At 49.3% G+C, this 20,055-nt stretch overlaps 2 protein-coding genes across 3 annotated transcripts; both read left to right on the forward strand.

Moving 5' to 3' along the window:
* The first annotated feature begins 1,796 nt into the window (after positions 1 to 1,796).
* On the forward strand, positions 1,797 to 9,268 carry LOC122389096 (cystathionine gamma-lyase-like). Its single transcript, XM_043380787.1, has 8 exons — positions 1,797 to 1,954; positions 2,344 to 2,425; positions 4,649 to 4,854; positions 5,765 to 5,896; positions 6,996 to 7,131; positions 7,389 to 7,561; positions 8,003 to 8,157; positions 8,712 to 9,268. Exons 1-8 carry the CDS (start codon positions 1,802 to 1,804, stop codon positions 8,926 to 8,928), a joined length of 1,254 nt encoding a protein of 417 aa, XP_043236722.1. The 5' UTR covers positions 1,797 to 1,801; the 3' UTR covers positions 8,929 to 9,268.
* A 4,261-nt stretch (positions 9,269 to 13,529) lies between these two features.
* Positions 13,530 to 19,980, forward strand: LOC122389097 (progesterone-induced-blocking factor 1-like). Of its 2 annotated transcripts, none has more exons than XM_043380788.1 (11): positions 13,530 to 13,624; positions 14,181 to 14,466; positions 14,919 to 15,007; positions 15,267 to 15,492; positions 15,924 to 16,294; positions 16,516 to 16,836; positions 17,090 to 17,255; positions 17,573 to 17,723; positions 18,021 to 18,199; positions 18,631 to 18,814; positions 19,123 to 19,980. In XM_043380788.1, the coding sequence occupies exons 2-11, from the start codon at positions 14,236 to 14,238 to the stop codon at positions 19,239 to 19,241; spliced, it is 2,037 nt and encodes a 678-aa protein (XP_043236723.1). In that variant the 5' UTR covers positions 13,530 to 13,624; positions 14,181 to 14,235; the 3' UTR covers positions 19,242 to 19,980. The 2 variants fall into 2 exon arrangements, with proteins under 2 accessions (XP_043236723.1, XP_043236724.1); XM_043380789.1 differs by having other exon boundaries at positions 14,184 to 14,466.
* Positions 19,981 to 20,055: the final 75 nt, after the last annotated feature.

Genomic DNA, 20,055 nt, shown 5'->3' on the forward strand with positions numbered 1-20,055 from the left:
ACCCTATCATAAAAACTGACGGCCTGACGGCTATTTCCCCCACTCCTTGCATTTCACAATGCTAGTATGTTTAAGCACCAAAATTGACCCCGTGCCACGGCACGTGCAATAGCACGTGCGACACGTGACCACTAGTGCGACAAGCTGGACTCATCTGCTCACCGGCTGCACTGATTTGGTGTCGCTAGTTGAAGTCGTTTCCACGCCATAGGACCCCGAGTAGGCCAATGTCGGATTTTCCCGGAGGTTACCCCATCAAACACGTTTGCATGTGGCACGTGCTTTTCAATCGCCCCATATCTGACCCATACCATGTGGTAGCCGACACCCCGGGGCACAACATATTGGAACATTTTCAAAATCTAACATGGAAATTTTTGACAAAATCGATTTGAAAATAATATTTCGAAATCGCCATAGGCTCAACATGGGGTAACTGTTCGTGACGATTACCCGAAATTTTGTCAATTATATTTTAAATAATTACCACCGTCAGTTGGGGTGCCAGCCCGAGATCCGACCCTAAAAATATCAGCAAATATAATTGACGAAATTTTTCGCAAATCGCATTTTAAATTTTCCCATGTTAACCCTATGGGAAAATGCACGTGCCGATTACCCCAAAACAGGCCCATTATACCCATTATATTTCATAATGAAGCATAACAACATGTTCTATGGTCGTTTCTCAACAGGTCCTGAAAGTTTAAACAAAATCGTATCATATAATTTTGTGCAATGAACGAATGAAAATGTCTCTGCAAAAACGTCCATTGACTTAGCATGGGGAGCAAAAAAAGTTCAACTTCAAACTCGTGCAACTCAAGTTAACGAATTCTTACGGGTATACGGCGCCCACGGGCGTGTACCTTAACGTGTCGGTCATAGAATGGTGTGCAGCAAACCATACCTTGATCCGCGATTTTTTCCGCTATTCGCGATTGCGCAAAAAGTGTCCAAAACCCCGTTGACTTAACATGGGAAAAATGGAATCGCACGTGCCACGCGCAAAAAAAATTCTGAGCGAGTAGCGACCGGTGCCATCAGGTAGATCGCCTGCGGGAGCTCATACCCTGAACTTTTTACGAAGATTGAGCGATTCGTTTAGGCCCCAATCAAGTTGTACTGATTCGCTGCCAACCATGCAAAACATAGCCCGGAGAAGGACCGCTCCGGTTGTTTTTCAATAGAAAAACACAATTCTAACGAATAGTGTTTGTCTTTTCAAACAACCTGCGGTTAAAAAAAACTAGCGCATAAGTTATCGGTACCGCACCGGCAGCTGAGCGGTGTTATTGAAAGTGAAACTATCAACAGCTCAGTAGTTAAACTCATCGAAATATAATCATGACCCGATGACTGTTAGACCAACCCAGGGTATCTAGATGCGCATTAAAACGCTAGGTAGCTCATGCTCATCAGTCAGCAGAGATATTGCTGTCGCGACTGACTCTACTGAGTGAGTGTATTAGACTTGAACTCAGCAGTTGGAGTGAGTGCAGTCAGCGGTGTGTCAGCGCTGAACAGCCAGTGACTCTCGAATTACGATAGGCCTAGCAAATTATTTACACCTCATTCAGTATTGAATGTGTTAGTTATGGGTAGTGGACTACGCACTATATAGGAGCTAGGATAGTAAGTGATACGTAGCTTTTTGTTGTCAACAGACCTCCATACGGCTATTTTTTTATTATTAATCAGCAGCCATGGATCGCTGTCTCGCTTAGGTATGTACGTACACGTATACCTGCACAATCCTTATTCTGTGTGTGTTACTCGGCGTATTTCAGCTACCGCCACCATGTCTGTGGAGGGCTACCTGCCGCAGGACGAGCACTTTGCCACGCGCGTGGTGCACAGTGGTCTGGACGAGACGTGTATACCGCACGGCGCCATCGTGCCGCCCATCACACTGTCCTCCACGTACCGCATGAAGCCCGGCGGCGAGTGGGACGTGAGTTCGCCGGCAGGCTGCAATATTTATATAACAAAGGGTTAAATAACGCACAAATATGTGCTAACGAGCTCAGCGGCGGTCAGTGGGACGTCAGCTTAAACATACCTGATGACAGTGTGACATAGCTGTGATAATAATGCGTTAAATTTGTCAATAGTTAAATCACAGTTAAATTGCTAGAAAATGGAATGCATTGTTCAGAGAGAAACTTTTGGCCGTTGGTGATGGGATGGAAGATCCTTTATAAAACGTTCAGTTAGCGTTAAACGTTGACTATTGGCTTAGACGTGCAATCGGTCTCACCCTGTTTATATGTAATTCGGTAATTATGACACCGTTGACGCTGATTTAACTTTCGGTCGCCGGTGCCGGTGCACATATTGCAGGAGTTCGTTTACTCTCGCCTGGGAAGCCCATCAAGACTGATCATTGAAAAGGCCATCGCAAAGCTGGAAGATGGAAAATACGGTAATTGAGCAGCCGTCTTGCTTTAGACGGCTGCAGACGTTTACTAACATGATGATGTTTTTCACATGCATAAATATCACAGATAAAAGTTTACTAAAATGATAACGTCCAATAACATCATTTTAAACCTCGAATCACCACAATAATCATTTCGTTCTCAGTAATTTAAGAAGTAAAATGTTCAATTTGTGATTTAATGACGTTTTTCTTGCCATAAAAGAACTGTATATATGTTAAACCGCGAGTAGGTAAAACAAATCTTTTGAACGTCTCGCCTATCGGCTCAACGTTTAAAAGATTTTTCTACCTACGAGCGGTTTAATAATTTTTTCCCGTACCGCCGATATCTTTCGGGTGCTTAAAGGTAAATAATATATTTTATTTTAAAAAACGACATATTTCAGACTAGACGAAATGTCTACTAGACGTTTAACAGTTTGTTAATCGTCTAGACGTCTAACAAGTCAGTTAACCTTCCAGGCGGTGGGGCGGGGGCATTTTTTGCCCCCCCCCCCCTTTAGTTTTTTCGATATATCTCGAGAACCGCTGCGCCAATCGTCACCAAACTTTCAGTACCCTCCCGGGAGTAGCTAGCGCACATGGTGACCAAAAATTTTTTCCAAAGGCTGTGATAGGTTGGCCGCTAATGACGTCAGAGTGACGTCAACTCTGCCATTTTCGACCCAGAAAAAGGTTTCGCGGGAAGAGCTGTCAGGCCTACAGCTTTAGAGATATAGAAAAACGTTTCAGACATAAAAGGTGTGAAATTAACAGGGCTACAAAACTGTCATTTCGGTTTTTCAATTTTGTTGAATTTTGACCCCCAAAAATAAAAAAATAGATTTTTTAATATAATAGCCGAAAAATCCAAAAAGTTTTTTGAATTTCGAAAAAAACGGAATATATGTGATAGTCCCTATCGCCTTCTATCTACATACCAAATTTGAGATCAATGCCTCTTTTTTTGGCCAAGTTATAGCGAAAAAAACTGTTCAAAATTGATGACGACAAATTTTCAAACTCAATTTTTAGCAATTTTAGACCTGGTAGCGCAAAACAAAGACCACCATTAGACTCCCCGTGACGAGCTGCATCAAATCAATACTCATTTTAAGCAAAAATATCCACTTTGAAATTTGACCTTTATTGACCTGACCTTGACCTGATCTCCACCAGAAAGTGACCTAAACCGTACCTGATGGTCTCATAACCAACATCATTGAGCTGGAAATGAAAAACTGGCCATAAAACATGCATCGCACAAACTTAGTAAAGTTGGGTTCATGTGGTGACCCTTGGTGACCTTTGGTGACCTGACCTGTGACCTGAATTGGTATGACCAGTGACCTCTAATAGCAACATATGTACTAGACAACTTACGCCCTATCGCTGATTTTCGACAAAATGCGTTTTACTCGGTGTTACAGCGCTTTCCCTAGAAGCCCCGTGAACGGTGAAACATTTTATCTTTGACCTGACCTGTGACGTCATCGGTGACCCCGAGGTCAATGAAATTTGGTTTCCTTCGACAAATTTGACAGGGCTATCGAACGTCGTTTGAATTTTCCGGATCCGTCCAGTAGTTTCGGAGATACGGGGGGGGCAAAAAAATGCCCCCCCCCCCACCGCGCAGAAGGTGGCCAGGAGGCCCACCGCCTGCCGGGTTAAACATCTGATAATTTTCTCTCTTTGCACGTGAAGCAATGGTAAACACTGTCTACGGTGCGGGATAATAAATGATTACTTGAAATAATTATACACTGTGAAATCATTATGCTCGGCAGCATAATTATAAATGTTAACGACAACTATACACTTCAGTGAAAAGGAAGGTATGCGGTTTATGTATAGTGTATACATACATTCCTCCTGAAACAGATCTGTGCGAAAGTAAACATGTGTTGTGTGTGTGGAATTCTGGCCATTAGGTGCGCTCAGTGCAGTCGTTTTGGAACTGTTGGTAGGGGGTGGGGGTGAAAGAGCGCACTGCCTTGGCTGCCCCGCCGACCGGTCGTTTTGGGGACTGGGGAGTGGGGAGCTTGTTACGGCTGAAGGCTCACTGCCTAGTCGAATGGCCAGGCCAGCCAGTGCCGAGACCTAACGGCTAGCCTGGGGGTCCACTACCAACCAGCTGGGTCTGTCTACATATGGCGCCCGCTGTTCCACTACGCGTAGCTAGCCGTTCTGAGAACCCCACTCTCAGCCTTCGTCCCCGTCCGGCAGGGCTGGCGTTCAGCGCCGGCCTGAGCGCCGTCAAGGCGGCCACCATGCTGCTCAGCGCCGGCGACCACATCGTCGTCAGCGACGACGTCTACGGCGGCTCGACGACGCTCTGGAGACACCACACAGAGCGGACCGGCATCGTCTTCAGCTACGTGGACGCCCGGAACGCCTCGCTCATCGAGAGCGCCATCACTCCGCAGACCAAGGTCAGTATAGGCTTGCCAGATACTAAATGAGTGGTGACCAGTGAGATGTACGAAATGTGAGCCTCTCAACGTTTTAGCAGCGCGTGTAAGCCGGCACTATTTATGTGATTTAGAGTATAACAACCGGCGAAAAATAAATACATTATAGATGCCATAAATTACACTTGTTACTTGTTAGGCTAGTACATGATTTCACAAATCGTCCACTGACTGCATGTTATGTAAACGGTAAAAAGACTTGTTATAACTACTCTTATCGACGCGGCCCCATGGTCCTCAGGCCGGCCTGGCCCTTCCAGTCCTGCCAGACTCCATGTGCGGTGGATCTGTGTCGTAAGAGTGACATGGAACATAACCGCATCACCCGTAACCTTCACAGGCCAGCCGCCGGCCCAGGACGGCAGACCTCTCCCCCTCCCCCTCCCCTGAGGCAGATGGTGTCGTGTAACACGTGCCACACCACACGTGCCACACTGCCGTGAATTGGCCGCCTCGCGCGACCAGCGCAGACCGACGATCGTATAGCTTGGGGGTGGGGGAGCGGACATACCGATATACGAACGGACGAACATACGGATAGACGGACGGACGGAAATACGGACAGACGGACAGACGGACGGACGGACGGACATACCAACAGAGCACGGACGGAAATATGGACATTCGGACGATCGGATGTTCGGGCGGACGGACGGACGGAAGGACATACGAGCGAAGTACGGACGGGCATGCGGACGGACGGAGAGACAGATTGACACCGTAATTGTAGCCAGCCAACAAAACGCAAATATCATCATCATCATCATCATCATCATCATCATCATCATCATCATCATCATCATCATCATCATCATCATCATCACCACCACCATCATCATATCATCATCATCACCATTACCGTCGCCGTCAGATGGTGTACCTGGAGACGCCGTCGAACCCGACGATGAAGATCGCTGACCTGGAGGCGGTGGTGGCCGTCTGCCGCCGACACCCGGGCATCATCACCGTCTGTGACAACACCTTCATGTCGCCCTACTTCCAGGTCTGTCGGCTGGTTCGGCTATCAGTGTTATAACGATGGCTAGTCCCGAATCGTCTGCCATTGTTGGCTATTCATGGAGGATGGTTTGGAACAGAAAGACTAGCTGAACCGTTTTAACAGCAACGCCTTTAGCGGCGGTCTATCTAAAACAACTTATCAGTGGAAAACCCTATCCTGCCTACCTATTGGATGCTTTCAGTTCAATATAACGTTTTTATTTAGTTGTTTAGCGCATTGGAAATCTTGAGATCTTCACCTATTATTGTTTCAATGATATGCGTTGTCGAAAATTTGAAATCGAAGTTATCGGCTATTATTAGTTCGGTCATTTTGTTTACGTTGTAACTCGGCTCAAACAGAGGTATATGTTTTTAGGTTCCCATGTATACCTAAATGTACAGGGTGTTTCATAAAGAATGTCAATTTTAAATTCGCCATATTAACCACATAAAACAATATATTTGCATAATTTACAGATTCACATACACCAGAAGACTTGGACATTTGATTTTTGTCTGTTCAATTTCCTCTATCTAGACAAACGGTTCCACAACAGCCCCGTGAAGATCGAAGAAGTTCCGGGCCCGTCCACGGATATGGCGCACGGCTCGGAGCACTTCTTCGCAGTCCATGGGGAGTCAACGAAGTCTTGCTCTAAGTCTAAAGTGAACTCTGAAGTAAATGGTTAACTTTAAATGAAGCCGCAACTTTCTCATAATTTTGGAGATGTTCTTAACGCTTCCGAGCTGTAACACTATCCATGCCTGCTGTTCTTTCGAAAATGGCGTATTAATCCTTTGAGCACGGCGAGCCGCGAGGTAATCCCGACATATCCGGTTCTGAAAAAGGAATGACAACAACTTTGGCATTGAATGCTATTTATATAAAATGTCCATCAATTTTCAACAATGCTTGAAAGTTTGCACGTGCTAGACACATTTTTTCTTTATGAACTTCCATGTTAAAAATTGACATTCATTATGAAACACCCTGTAGAAGCCAAAATAAAAACAACTTAGTGAGGAAGGTGTATGAGTAATGAGTAAACAACTTAATTGTCGCAATGCGTTTCTCGTTGATATAAGTGTCCCTTTTACAGCGTCCGCTGAACTTTGGCATCGACATTGTGATCGAGTCGATCACAAAGTATCTGAACGGTCACTCTGACGTGGTGATGGGAGCTGTGGCCACCAACAGAGAGGACCTCTACGAGCGGCTGAAGCTGATTCAGATCGGTGAGAGATTTCATGCAGATCGGTGAGCGGGGCGCGGGGGCTGGGGTCGGCAGGAGGGACCGGGGAGGGGCAAAGGGAGGGCTTGTTCCACGGTCTGAAATTATTTTGCATAGCATCGTTGGGATGTTCGTATTTTAGACGTTTACGTGATGACACCGTTTACGTGTTAAATGATAATGGCCGTTCGATGGAAATCCGGCAGCTCAGCTCATCGAGGAGGGACCTCCTAACGCTCGGTTCTCCTTGTAATGTCTCAGACTCCGGCATGGTGCCGGGCCCGTTCGATTGCTACTTGGCCTTCCGCGGCATGCGCACCCTGCACGTGCGCATGCCGCATCACATGCGCGGCGCACTGCACGTGGCTAAGTTCCTCGAGGACCATCCGCACGTGGAGAGGGTGCTCTACCCCGGCCTCGAGTCCCACCCGCAGGTATGACAGATATGATTAATGACTGCCTGAGAAAGCACAAGTCTGTGTCTTATGTATAAGTTGCTGTGCCCATGAGGTATACGGTGTGAGAGTAACATCGACATCACATCGAGATCTGCTTTTTTATAAATTCTATACCTGCGATTATCTTAGGCATTTGACGGTGCATTATTCCGATAGGTATTTATTTACCTCCTGCTCGAGTTAAAGTTAAAAAGATAAAAAAGACAATTCCAACAGCCTTTTTCAAAAGCAAAATGCAACTATAACCAGGAAGACAATCTACTACGGCCGATGCTACTAAAAACGATAGTTGGCAGTCTTGCCATAGATGACAGTCGCAGAGCCCACTCTGTACGTTCGACCTCAGCATGAGCTGGTGAATACAATTACAGACCTACCAAAAGTGTTTCATGACATGATGGACGATCGTGTCGTCAGCACGAGCTGGTGAAGCGGCAGGCCTACGGGTGCAGCGGTATGCTGAGCTTCTACATTCGTGGCGGTCGGCCCGAGGCCATGGAGTTTTTCCGCCAGCTGAAGCTGTTCACCATGGCCGGCAGCCTGGGGGGCTACGAGAGTCTGGCCGTAGGACCGTGAGTAGCAGCTTCAGGCCTGAGCCAGCAGCCTTAAACCTCGACCTTACAGGTCATCACGCGTACTCAATTTCGCATCGCACCGATTAAATACGATTTCATAGACCTCTGTACACCTCATAGACCTCATAGACCTCTGTCTCTTTAGGTGTACAGAGGTCTATGACGATTTATATTCGATTTATATCGTAGATTTTAGAACCACGAGATGACTGGATCTCTGGATCGGTTGAATAGGTCTCGTCTCCGGAATTCAAATCTTACCCTTTTAGTAAATCAACAAAAACGCCTGATTTTTAGAGATTGTTAGAGATGGTGATCTTTTGAGTGTTGTTTCTTGCTTGTCGCTATAAGTACCCGAACCGCGAACTAAATTGCCGAACGGATAGGTAAGCGTATGAGTAAAAATGGGAATGAAAAGTATAACAAGACTAGAAGTGCACTAGTTAGAACGGTATATCCCTCTACATGGCGGATAAATGGCTTGTACATAATGCAGTCGGATTCGGTTTTCCGTCACCCAAGGTCTGACTCGTGCTGTCGATCACTTTCAGCACGTTCTCGACGCACGTGCGCAACTCGAAGGAGGAGCTGGACAGTCTCAACATCACCGGGGCCATGGTGCGTCTGTCGATCGGCCTCGAGAGTCCGTCTGACCTCTGCACCGACCTGGACCAGGCGCTGCGGGCCGCGTGCGCCGAGCGCTCGGAGGGCGGCGGCTCGACCGGCGCCGCCGCGGGGGACGGCGGCTCGGCTGGTGTGGCCGAGTGAAGACGCTGCCACGCCATGAGCTGTGTAACCGAGTGAAGGGGTGTCACACCGGACAATGCAGTGACTGAGTGGAGGTGGTCTGACAGGTCGTAGGGGCGAGGTTGCGAATGTATTTACCGGTTCGGCATCAACAGCACACTGGTGATTCGTACAGTATACGTATGTACGTTAACGTACTCAGGAGTACTTGGGATATGTTAAGTGGTCGTATACCTCTCGTATGCGGAGAGTGCGGAGAATCATTTGGGGGTGCTGTAACAGCCTGCAAAAGGCATTAGTACTTTTGTCAATGCATTGGTTTTGACGTGCGTGTTTGTCAAATAAACTGATGGATAAATAACTCCTGATCAGTGCCGAAGGGACATCCACATCCCGTAACGAGGCTAGGTTGACTTAGGTAGGGGAAAGTGGGTGTATTGCGCCCTCCTAACCAATTGCGCCCACCAACATTCCCACGGATTCAATAGCATGTTTAGAATTTTGTGTTCGAAAACATTATTTTCACCGCTGGATTGTTCATTTTATGGCCCAAACACTCCGATGAAGCCAATCAGCAAGGCTCATTACGCCATCAAAGATGTTATGGCGTTTTCTTAACTTCTTTGCAGTATTTTGAACCGTTGGCTATAAAAATTTACGATATTTGTGTGATTTTCAGAGTGATATTTAGAAAGAAAAATCATTTTTTCATTGTACATATTTCACTGAAACCGTAAACTTCCTGCAACATCTTTATGATAACTTCTGTGCTTTTATCAAAAAGTACCTCAATTTTAACCCGCGCCCGGCTGGGGGTCCTGGATTTCCACGCCCTGCTGGGGGGGTGTTTGAACACCCCCCCCCTTGTAACTCGGCTCCTGGGCCACGTAGCGATACGCGGAAGGCGGCGTTCGAAAGAGCGTCAAAAATAATGACGAAATCACTTTAGTCAATTTTTTGGTCAGGTCAAAGGTCAGGTCACCAGAGGTCATTGAAGGCAAAATTTCGCCGATTTCCAGGTCGAATGTCGAAAATTTCCAAGAAGCCAATGCATAACTCGAGAACCAATAGAGTTACAGCGCCGCGGAAAAGAGCATTCGATAGCCCTATTAAAGCCCTTTCTGAGTAATTCTCTCAGATTTGACCTAACGTCAACGGTTTTGCCTGCAGGGGGCAAAAATTGCAAAAATAGCCGATTTTTTCGGAAACAGTTTTTCTGCAATAACTTTTGACTCAAGCCTTGTACGAGCTTACTTTTACCGGCATTGTGTTCCTCTCGTCAAGACGCATCGAATGAACTATAAGTTGACCTTGAAAGGTCAACTTGAAAATTTGACCTCAGGTCAAGGTCATGACCTGACCGGAAAGGGTCATGTTGCATATCAGTCGATCCGTATCGTCAGGCTGAACACATCTAAGGCGTTTTCATCGCTCTAGCATGCCTCTATCAAAAGTTATTTGCGAAAAACTGTTAGATACCATTCGTGACTTAAGGTGACCTCAGGACATAAACAAGGGTCACTGACACCATTTTCATGTTCAGTGTGTCTGAACCACTTGCAATTCGGTGTTTGGGAGTGTTTATAATGTCTTTTGTCCAAAAGAGGCGCATTTCAATTTTCTCCCATTGACTTATAATGGGGAGGTCGCAAAATTGACCTGACCTTAGGTCATCGATATCAAAATTCTGAGATATACATTTTGTACATGCTATTGCTCTTAGCAATCGCTGAAAGTTTCAAAGCGATCGGTCACTCGGTGTATCTATGACAGACATTGAAACTTTTTATGAGGTGAGGTCACTTCAAGTGACCTGGTGACCTGACCTTGAATGACCTTGGTCTGAAATTTTCACAACATGTGTAGAATTGATATACGATAAGGTGTACCAAAAACGGCGGCGCTCCGCGCCGCCGTTTTTGAGATATTCGCGAAAAACCACAAGGGGGGGTGTTCAAACACCCCCCCCCCAGCAGGGCGCGGGTTAATCATAGGCGCGGGAGCCGGGGGGGGGGGGCAGTGGGGGCAGCTTGCCCCCCCCCCAACTCTGGGGCCGTGGGGGCGGTGCCGCCACAGCTTTGAGACGGAATACCACACTTTTTTTGCAAATGTTTTCTTTTTTTGTTGAAAAAGCCGAGGGGTGAAAAATAAGTGGCCTAAAACCGGTGAGAAAACTAGATTTGGGGGTACCCTAGGTTGATCTCTATTATGGTGTGCCCCCCCAGTCGGAAAGTAGTTCCCGCGCCCCTGATTTTAATTGCGCCCATGGCAATTGCGCCAGGGGGGCGCAAATAGAATAATGGTGTAGCCATTGTATCACGACAGTAGGGTGCATCATTAACTGATTGCAATAAAGAAGGAGTTTTATGTCAGGCAAGGGAGCAGCCCGCTGTCGTCAGTCCGCAAATTATCTCTATCGTCAAACTTATAATGCAGCTGCCATTTAGGCTACGACTTGTGGTGTAATTGACAAAATACGACATTTTCAACATGGACTCAGGCGTGAGAAGTAACAGCTATGATGAAAAAGTAAAAACTGATGTCATTAAGTTGTCAAAACTATAAAATTATTAATTTTGAGAGAACCGATTGAAAATTTAACTGTATAGGCGCATACGTTCACATATTATCTAGTCGGTTACAGTAAACGTTTTCGTTGCACTTTTACAAGCGTACGGACACATGTAAAGTTATCTACCTGGGCAAAAGACATCGCGATTTATATCTACATTTATTATTCATCCAGCCCGAATAACATTATAAATGTTTAACCCTCGCGGGACCTATTGGTTTTCTACATACGCGCCGGCCGAGGGGGGGGGCGGGTACGACCCCCCCCCCTCGCCGTTTCGCCCCTGGTGGAGCTAGCGCGTCGCGGAAAAAACGAGCGTGTGCGCCGTTACGAGACGCAGAGATTGGTACCCGATTTTAAGGTCCTAGGTCAACCGGTGACCTCTGAGGTCAGGTCAAGTGCCCCAGGGTACGGTTCAGTTTTTGGTGAATAACTTTGTAAAAAACGGCCGCAGAGCGCCGATTTTGGCAGCATCGTGTTCGCCTCGCTCAGGCGCGTCGAATGATATACTTTTTGTCCGGGTCAGGTCAACTTGGGGTGTTGACCTCAGGTCAAGGTCAGGTCAGCACCCCCAGGTCACGAAGTTGGTCGAAAGAGGTCATGTCGCATATCATTCGATTCGGCAGGCCTTCCTGAGTCCATTGGTGCCTTTCCCGACTCGCTAGCTCAATTTGATCAAGAGTTATTGATGAAAAACTAATTTGACCTTGATGACGTCATAAATGACGTCACGCAAGGTCAACATTGCAAAAGTGACGCATCTAACCTTGCAAGGAGTGCATCAAATCACGATTTTGTGTGCTTGAGATAGTTGGAGATCGTTCCCGGCGCCAGAATAGCAGTTTGAATTTTTCCCCATTGACTTATAATGGTGAGGTCACAAAAATGACCTGACCTCATATGACCTTTAGGAAAAATCCGAGATATACAAGTTGTGGGACTCATAATGGATACTAGATCCTGCAAGTTTCATTTCCCTGTGACATCTCCTCTGGCAGTGAGGGCGTTGCGAAGTTGCGACATCTGAAGACCGTGCAGAGGTTCACTTATGACGTCATAGGTCAGTGACCTGACCTGACCCAAAAATGCGGTTGGTGTCAAAAGATCCGGCTTGGATCAAAGGTCAGGTATGCCAAGTTTCAGCTCTCTATCCCCAGCGTGTTCGGAGCTATCGCGAAAAAACCCTATGGGGGGGGGCGGCACCCGCCCCCCCCCCCCTCGGCCGGCGAGGGTTAAGTAAGCCGCAATGACATTAGACTGCCGGGGTGTATGCATTCCGTCTCATTCACTTAGCCATGTAAAATATAGGGCGCAATTGGGTTCTAATTGCGCCATCCCCCTGGCGCAATTTACAGCAGCTGTTGGCAAATGCGCCCTTTTGCATGTTTCTGAAAAAGCAGCTGTCAGAAGCAAACGAAACATTAGGTATTGATTGATCGGGAGGCTCTTAAATCGTAGCCAATGAGCTCCTCTTTGAAATGGTTACCAGTGCATGCTTATATCTCCAGCGGTTTTCTTTTAGCGTTTTTCCTTAAGGTGGCGAAATTCACCCTCCTTCCCCTATATTTTCTGGTCGTCGTTACTCAGCCCAAACTCCAAAGCGAAGTGGCTGCAGATTTCACAAATGGAAAAGAGATGCATTTGTGGCTCGAAGTTCCAATACGAACCTTACCCGACCCAAACATATGGATATGCACCACGTCACTGCACAGCAAACGTGTGAGCTGAGTACGGTCCCTTTCATAAAGCTTTGGCTGGGGCGTCTGTGTTTGATTGTATTGTGCAAAAAGGAAATGAACTTTGTTATAGTTCTAACACCAAAAAATATATGATTAGACTTGATAAATGTCTTTATTAAGAAAAAAGCTCAGAACATAATTCACTTTATTAGTTTCAGGCTTCAGCTAGCCCCTTATCATGGTGTTTAGCATCGGTTTGGTACTGGGTTTGGTACTTCTTCTATTTGGTGGCAGTCACTCAATTATTTTTGAGTCAAAACTGGCGTGTTTGTCTCAAATATCAAAATCGAAAAAAGTAAACAAAATATTTTGAATTGCGTTTTTGTGTGGGCTGAGAGACGCAAGAGAGACGGAAATCTATTGAATAAGTTGAAAATTGTTGGCGACTGGCGACTGGTAAGACGAGGTAAGAATACTAGTGACTGCCAGGTAAACATTTGAGTCGTTGAGTCGTTTGATTTCCTGGATGAAGTGGAGTAAAGTTAGTATTTTGAAATTAATGACAAACTAAAAGTGTGTTGCTTTAATTGGTGTGGTGAAATTTTGTCAAAATAATTAAATGCATATATTACATGTAATTGGCCATGCCGCCATGGTATAATACTATACAGTACACTAATAACCTCATCAGTGCTAATTTTATCAATAACATCATGGTTAACAAAAGCCTCAGCCGTGTGACCTGACCTAACCTAACCTTCAACCAACCTTCTTACAACCTACATACCTACAACCTACCAAACTACCACCAGGCCACCACCAACGTCCAACCTACAACCTACCAACCATTACATACCTCATGTACTTCATCTTCATGCACATGCCGAGTACCTACCATTATTGGCAATTCAACTGAAGCCCTGCTTACACCAGAAAATAGGGATAGATGATATAAGAAATAGGGAATTTTTACCCTTTACTTCTTTAATTCTTCTCAGCTAGCTCATACTTCTTCATTTCAGCAGTTTCACGGTTGAAGTTCTTCTGTGGGGCCGGAGGTGGAGGTGCTTCTCCGCCATGTCCGACGCGGGATGTATCACCACCACCACCACCACGTCCGAGTCAGCGCCGCACCGCACCGCCGACGACTCGACGGTGCCCACCGACCTGACTGTGTCCTCGGAGGGCGGTGGCCGGGAGCGCGGCTCGCCCTCGGCCGCCGCCGCCGCCACCGCCCACCGCGCCCGGCTCATGCACGAGCTGCAGCTGCTGCGGGTGGAGCTGGCCGAGCTGACACACCAGCGGCAGGTGCGTGTACGCGGCTCGCGCCGTCCCGGCTCTCAGTGACAAGGTGGTGGGCACCTACCCGTCGGCATTCATTGGCGAAATGGTGGGTCTGGGTACTGGGTACCTTCCTACGTGCCGGTGCTCGAAAAAACGGAATCGGGACAGCTCCGAACTCCCGAAGGTGATACTAACATTATCCAAATATTTCATTCATCTTCATCGATAAGATGACGGGTTCATCGTTTTTACTTGCCTGAGTCTGGCTATGCCCGTCTGGCTTTGCTTGCCTGCTTGTCTGCATGGCAGTGTCTGTTGACCAAATGGTGAAGGCATCTGTTTTGTCCTGTCTGGCGATGCCTCTCGGGCGCTGTCCGGCGGATCGTGGCTCATTGGCTGTATCTGGCTCTGCCAGTCTGACTGGTTTTGCCCTGCTGATCTTCTCTGACTAACGGCGTCTGTCCGGCCGCTGTCAGGTGGAGCGCAGGGAGCAGCAGAGTCGGGTGGACGAGCTCGAGGACCAGCTGGCCGAGGCACAACACCAGAGGAACATGCTCCAAATCAGGTGAGTGTGCAATATGCATGCAGCTGTTGGGACCATGAGACCTAAATACGGCTCTATTGTCAAGTCAGTTGAACACTCTTCTTGCCTTGTGAACTGAGCTCGTTTTGCTATTTTCATGTTTGAGATTTATTATCCAGGCCGTCACGACTCCTGCTGTTGTGTCGCAGCAGACTGGCCAGCTGGGACAGCACGAGGCCGAGGTCTCGTGTGTTACTCTCCCCGCTGTGTGTGCCGCTGTCATCCCGCTGCTATTCGACAGGCAGACAGGCCAGCTGGGTCAGTACGAGGCCGAGGTCGTGTCACTGCGTCAGCAGCTAGACCAGCTGCTGGCCCGTCAGCGTCAGCTGGAAGAGGACAACAGCCGTCTGCAGGTGACGCCCGACCAGCTGAAGCGCTCGCTGGTCCACCTGACAATCAACGAGGCGCGCTACCGAGAGCTCGCCGACATGGACACGGAGGCCATGTCCGTCAAAGACTTCGCCGCGGTGAGTGGCTGTTCCCTGGGAATGGTGGAATGTGATTTGCGAAGCGTTGGCTTTTCCACGGATCCGAAGGCGATGTCCGCCAGGTTTTACATCACACTCGTGACTCGTAGGGTCATGGCCATCCGACATTATACAAGCACCTTGCCCTTTGCCTAAAGGAATACCTACCAAAAAGCTTGAGCAATGTGAAAACGAAAAAGTGGATCATATGAACTTTGCAATGTGGGCATTCCTGAAATGTGTTTCCGATTTTTCTTAGTTGAGTTAGTAATATCTAAGTCCTACTCGTAATCCGAAAAGGCTTTCGATTCGAAGTACGTTCCCGAAAACGCTCCCGTTCGAAAACGTTCGAAACCCGTGTGATCAGACTTGGTGGTGCCTGTATCTGTTACTTTGCGATGTCCGACTACGGACATCGTTCCCGTCTCCAGCTGCGTCTCCACGAGGCCGTGGTGCCGCTCGAGTCGCGCTGCCGTCAGCTGGAAGCGGAGCGCGCGGAACTGGCCGCCGAGCTCGAGTCGGCCCGTCCGCAGCTGGCGACAGCGCGCTCCGAGCTGGCCGAGACACGTCAGCAGGCGGAGCGCGCCCAGCAGGAGCAGCTGGCGGCGCTGCGACAGCTCTCCGAGGCACACCAGCGGCTGCGCGAGTCGGCGCTGCCGCGGGCCGTGCGTGACGAGCTGTCCGCCCGGCTGTCTCGCGCCGAGGCAGACCGGGAGGCGGCGCTGACGCGGCTGGCCGAAACTAGTCAGAAGCTGGAGGCGGCCGGCGAGGCGGAGACTCAGCTGAAGGTCGTTAGAGAGAGGTGAGCGGGCTCAAGACGAGGTTTGTTGTCAGTTTTTTATATCAGTGTGAGTTGGCAATTCCCGTGTTCTGACCGGATTACTGCCGCGCCGTATCCCCGTTTTCTAAACGCACTTGACTGTGCTGGTGCTGATCGTCTCTCCGTTCTCCGACCGGGACTCCTGCCTTATGTTCTATCTGTGCCCTGACTGGACTGCTGCTGTGTCCCTCCCTCCTGCGCAGGGTGGCGTCGCTGGAGTCTGAGCAGCTGGAGGCGGCCCGCCGGCTGGCGGAGGCGGCCGCTCGCTGCACAGAGGCCGAGGAGGAGGCGGCTCGGCAGCGGGTGCGCGCTGATCAGCTGGTGGAGGCCGAGCTGGCCGCGCGCCGCCAGTACGCGGCGCTGCGCGACTCGGCGCGCGCCCAGCACCAGCAGCAGGTTGCTGAGCTGCGCGCGCAGCTGCTGGCCGAGCGCGCCGCAGAGACGGCCGAGCTGCGCGCAGAGCACGCCCGCAGTCTGGAGCGGGAGCAGCAGGCGCGCGAGGCCGCCCAGCAGAGCGTCGAAAGGTGGGTGAACGGCCGGTGGCTACGTGGTGGTTGTGTAAGGGGTGGTTCATCCTTACTTATTAAAGGTAAAACCAGTATCATCTGCTCATGTTGAGCCGACGTTCGTCAGAGACTTGCAGTCTGGCTAATCGATCAATTACTTTGAAAATGAATCTTCAGCTGTGTAGTGTTTTCTCTCGGGCAGCATGGCCCTGTCTTGCAGCAGCTATGACCCCACACTCCATCCTGACGGTCTCTGTGGTGCACTCGGCAGGCTCGAGTCTGAGCTATCCTCCGAGCGGGCCCGGCTGGCTGAGCTGTCTGCGCGTCTCCAGATTGCCGAGTATGAGACAGAGCGGTACGACGTGACTGCCACAGAGGCGGTCCGCGCGGCCGAGACGCTGAGGGATGAGAACACGACGCTCAGCGCACAGCTGCAGGTGGGCACTGGGCAGGGACGCTCAGACAGCTGGTCGGTGTGTACCGATACTTTCAGGCTACAAGCACTTCCTGGTCTGACTCTTATCTTATGCTATGTTAGTCGCGTCTGTGGTATCCAATATCCAAAGCAGTCCATCGTAATCCATTGTAGACTCATTTGATGAATAATTGCACATTTAGTGGCCAACACCGTGAATAGTATCCGTGTTTGAATCGGTTGCTTTTACTGACTCCTTCATCCTGTGACCTCCACTGGACCTTCCCCTTCCCTCTGTGTACCTCCACTGACCCACTCTCCGTCTCCCGTTACCCGCAGCAGCGGGACGCGGCGCTGCTGCAGCGGCAGACGGAGGCGGACTCCGAGCGGAGCCGACTCGAACGGGAGCTGGCCGAGTGCCGACAGCAGCTGCAGGCCTACGAGGCCTTCGAGAAGAGCTGGGACACGTTCATCGCTCAGGCCGCGGAGGGTAGGTCCGGGCTGTGGTTTGAGGAAAGCAATCCGTGGCTGGATGTTTACGGCTATGGGGTGTAGTTGTGTATTTGGAGCTTTTTACTTGCTGCCTCCCATGATTGCATTGAAAGAATATTCGATCCCGCTTATCACAAACCTCAACAGCGGTGAACTCATGTGACTGTGGTTAGCTTTGTTAGAGTGGTATTGTCATTGGAAATGATTGCATACGCTGCTTACCTCAATTTAATAGAATCGCTATGTGCTGAATATCCGCCATGTCTGACCAACCTGTTACTGCTGACCCCGGCAGGCGGTGACGGCTGTGCGGAGCTGCTCGAGTCGGGTCCGCCGCTGCCAGCCGGCTGCCGGCGCCGGCTCCAGTACTCGCTGCAACTGGGCCGCCGACTGGTCGACTCCGAGTCAGTGGTGGCCCGGCTGAGGGGCCAGCTGCGGCAGCAGACGGAGCGGGCTGAGCGGCTGCAACAGCAGGTGAGCCACCGGCGCGCCGAGCCCCCCCCCCCCCCCCCCCCCCCCAGGTGCGACAGCAGACGGAGCGAGCTGAGCGGCTCCAGCAGCAGGTGAGCCACCGGCGCGGTGAGCCCCCCCCCCCCCCACCCAGCTACGGCAGCAGACAGAGCGGACTGAGCTACTCCAGCAGCAGGTAAGCCACCCACCCCTACCCACTACCAGCCTGCAGCCTGGACCTTTATAACGAGCGGTCCTAATTGGTAAGCTAAATTTATTTAGATATACAGTATAATTACATTGGCGATGTTGCTGATGTGCTCGCCTTGAACCTCAGCGTGTGCACTTTTTAAAGCTACATTTTTCTGTTGACGATTTCTCGGTGACGTCTGCGGCCATGCCATGCCCGTGTTGTCCGTCCGGGGTCGCTGACGACTCTCCGTCCCGCTGTGCAGATGTCGCGCCTGCAGCCTCTGCTGGGCGGCGGCGGCGGCGGGGCGGGGGCTGCCGACCGCTGGCGACAGTACGAGGACACCATCGAGCGGCTGCAGGCCGACAGCCGGCAGCTGACGGAGCGGCTGCAGCTGCTGCGCCGCCAGCTGGCCACCGTCACCCGGCAGCGGGACCGGCTGGTCAAAGGTCAGTCGCGGAGGACGGGGGCGGAGCGCGCGGAATTGACCGTTTGGGTGACCGTTTACACTGACAGCGTCTGCGAATTTAGCACACGAGACGATCGAAACATACCGCGCTTGCGATCAGCAAAATGCTGCAATTGTCGATTTCGGTTGGAAGGAAGGTTTGGTTTGAGCTGAAAGTCGAGGCTAGAATCCAGCTATAAACTGACCTCACTAACGAGCATAGTTTGGTGGATGCTGGACGCCGGGCAGTTGTATTTGTGAACCAATCCCGGCCTGCAGAGCGTTACAGTACAGGCATTTGGTTCACAGATATTGATGTTTTGCTTCGTCAAGAGGATGATCTCAACGCCTTGAAACTGCTGGTGACTCCGCTGCTCGAGTCTGACTCTGGGAGTCACGCAGAAGACTCCAACCATACTACTCCCTAGTCGACTACAACGTAAAAAGAAACCACTGCCAAGTGCTCAGTGTTTGTACTCGTTATTTAATATTTAGGTAGCACTCGTAAAAAGTAGTTATTTCGTACTTTTTAAGTTAATTATAATGTGATGTTTGTGATATATCTCATGTTTCATCTTTATTTTGTCTCGTGATTGCTGTAAATCAAAGGCATCCATTTTCCACCCGTGTGTGGTAAGCTAGGCATTGCCTCATAACATATTCTTGTATCATTCATCGTTTTATCAGGTTAGCTAGCTGTCGTCATTCTTTCCGAAATGTTTGCCCCTCCTGTCCATGAACTTATTTCGTTCTCGCGATATTCCCCTTAACATTTTCAGTCATCTATTTATTTTAGTTTCGATGCGTCTTTTCGGGGGTCTCATTTTTTCAGCCAAATTCCTGTGAAATATCGCATTGACAAGTACCTGTCCTTGGTAAACGACATAACTCCCAACCGAATTTTGCCCTCTGGTGCCTGGGCCGAGCTCTGTGCTACTATGTAGGGCTTCTTTGTATGTAGAATGAATGGACAAGACCCTGGAAATGAATGTTGCGACCCAGTCTCAGCCAGCTGATGCCAAAGTATTTTTGTGTCCGTGTGTTTTGTCACCTGCTTCCACATGCGTGATCCAAGTACAAAAATTTGGTACGAATATAACCAAAAATGATCGTGGTCAATACTGTTTTTCACCGATTGTTTTGTAACAATATAAAAGCTACGAATAATATTTGTTTGTATTAGAACCTTGCTGTATTTCATAAAAAGGATTAACCCGCGCACCGACGGGGGGCGGATATCCG

Source organism: Amphibalanus amphitrite, unplaced genomic scaffold, assembly GCF_019059575.1.
Source record: "Amphibalanus amphitrite isolate SeventyFive unplaced genomic scaffold, NRLGWU_Aamphi_draft 000343F_arrow, whole genome shotgun sequence".
Classification (NCBI taxonomy): Eukaryota; Metazoa; Arthropoda; class Thecostraca; order Balanomorpha; family Balanidae; genus Amphibalanus; species Amphibalanus amphitrite.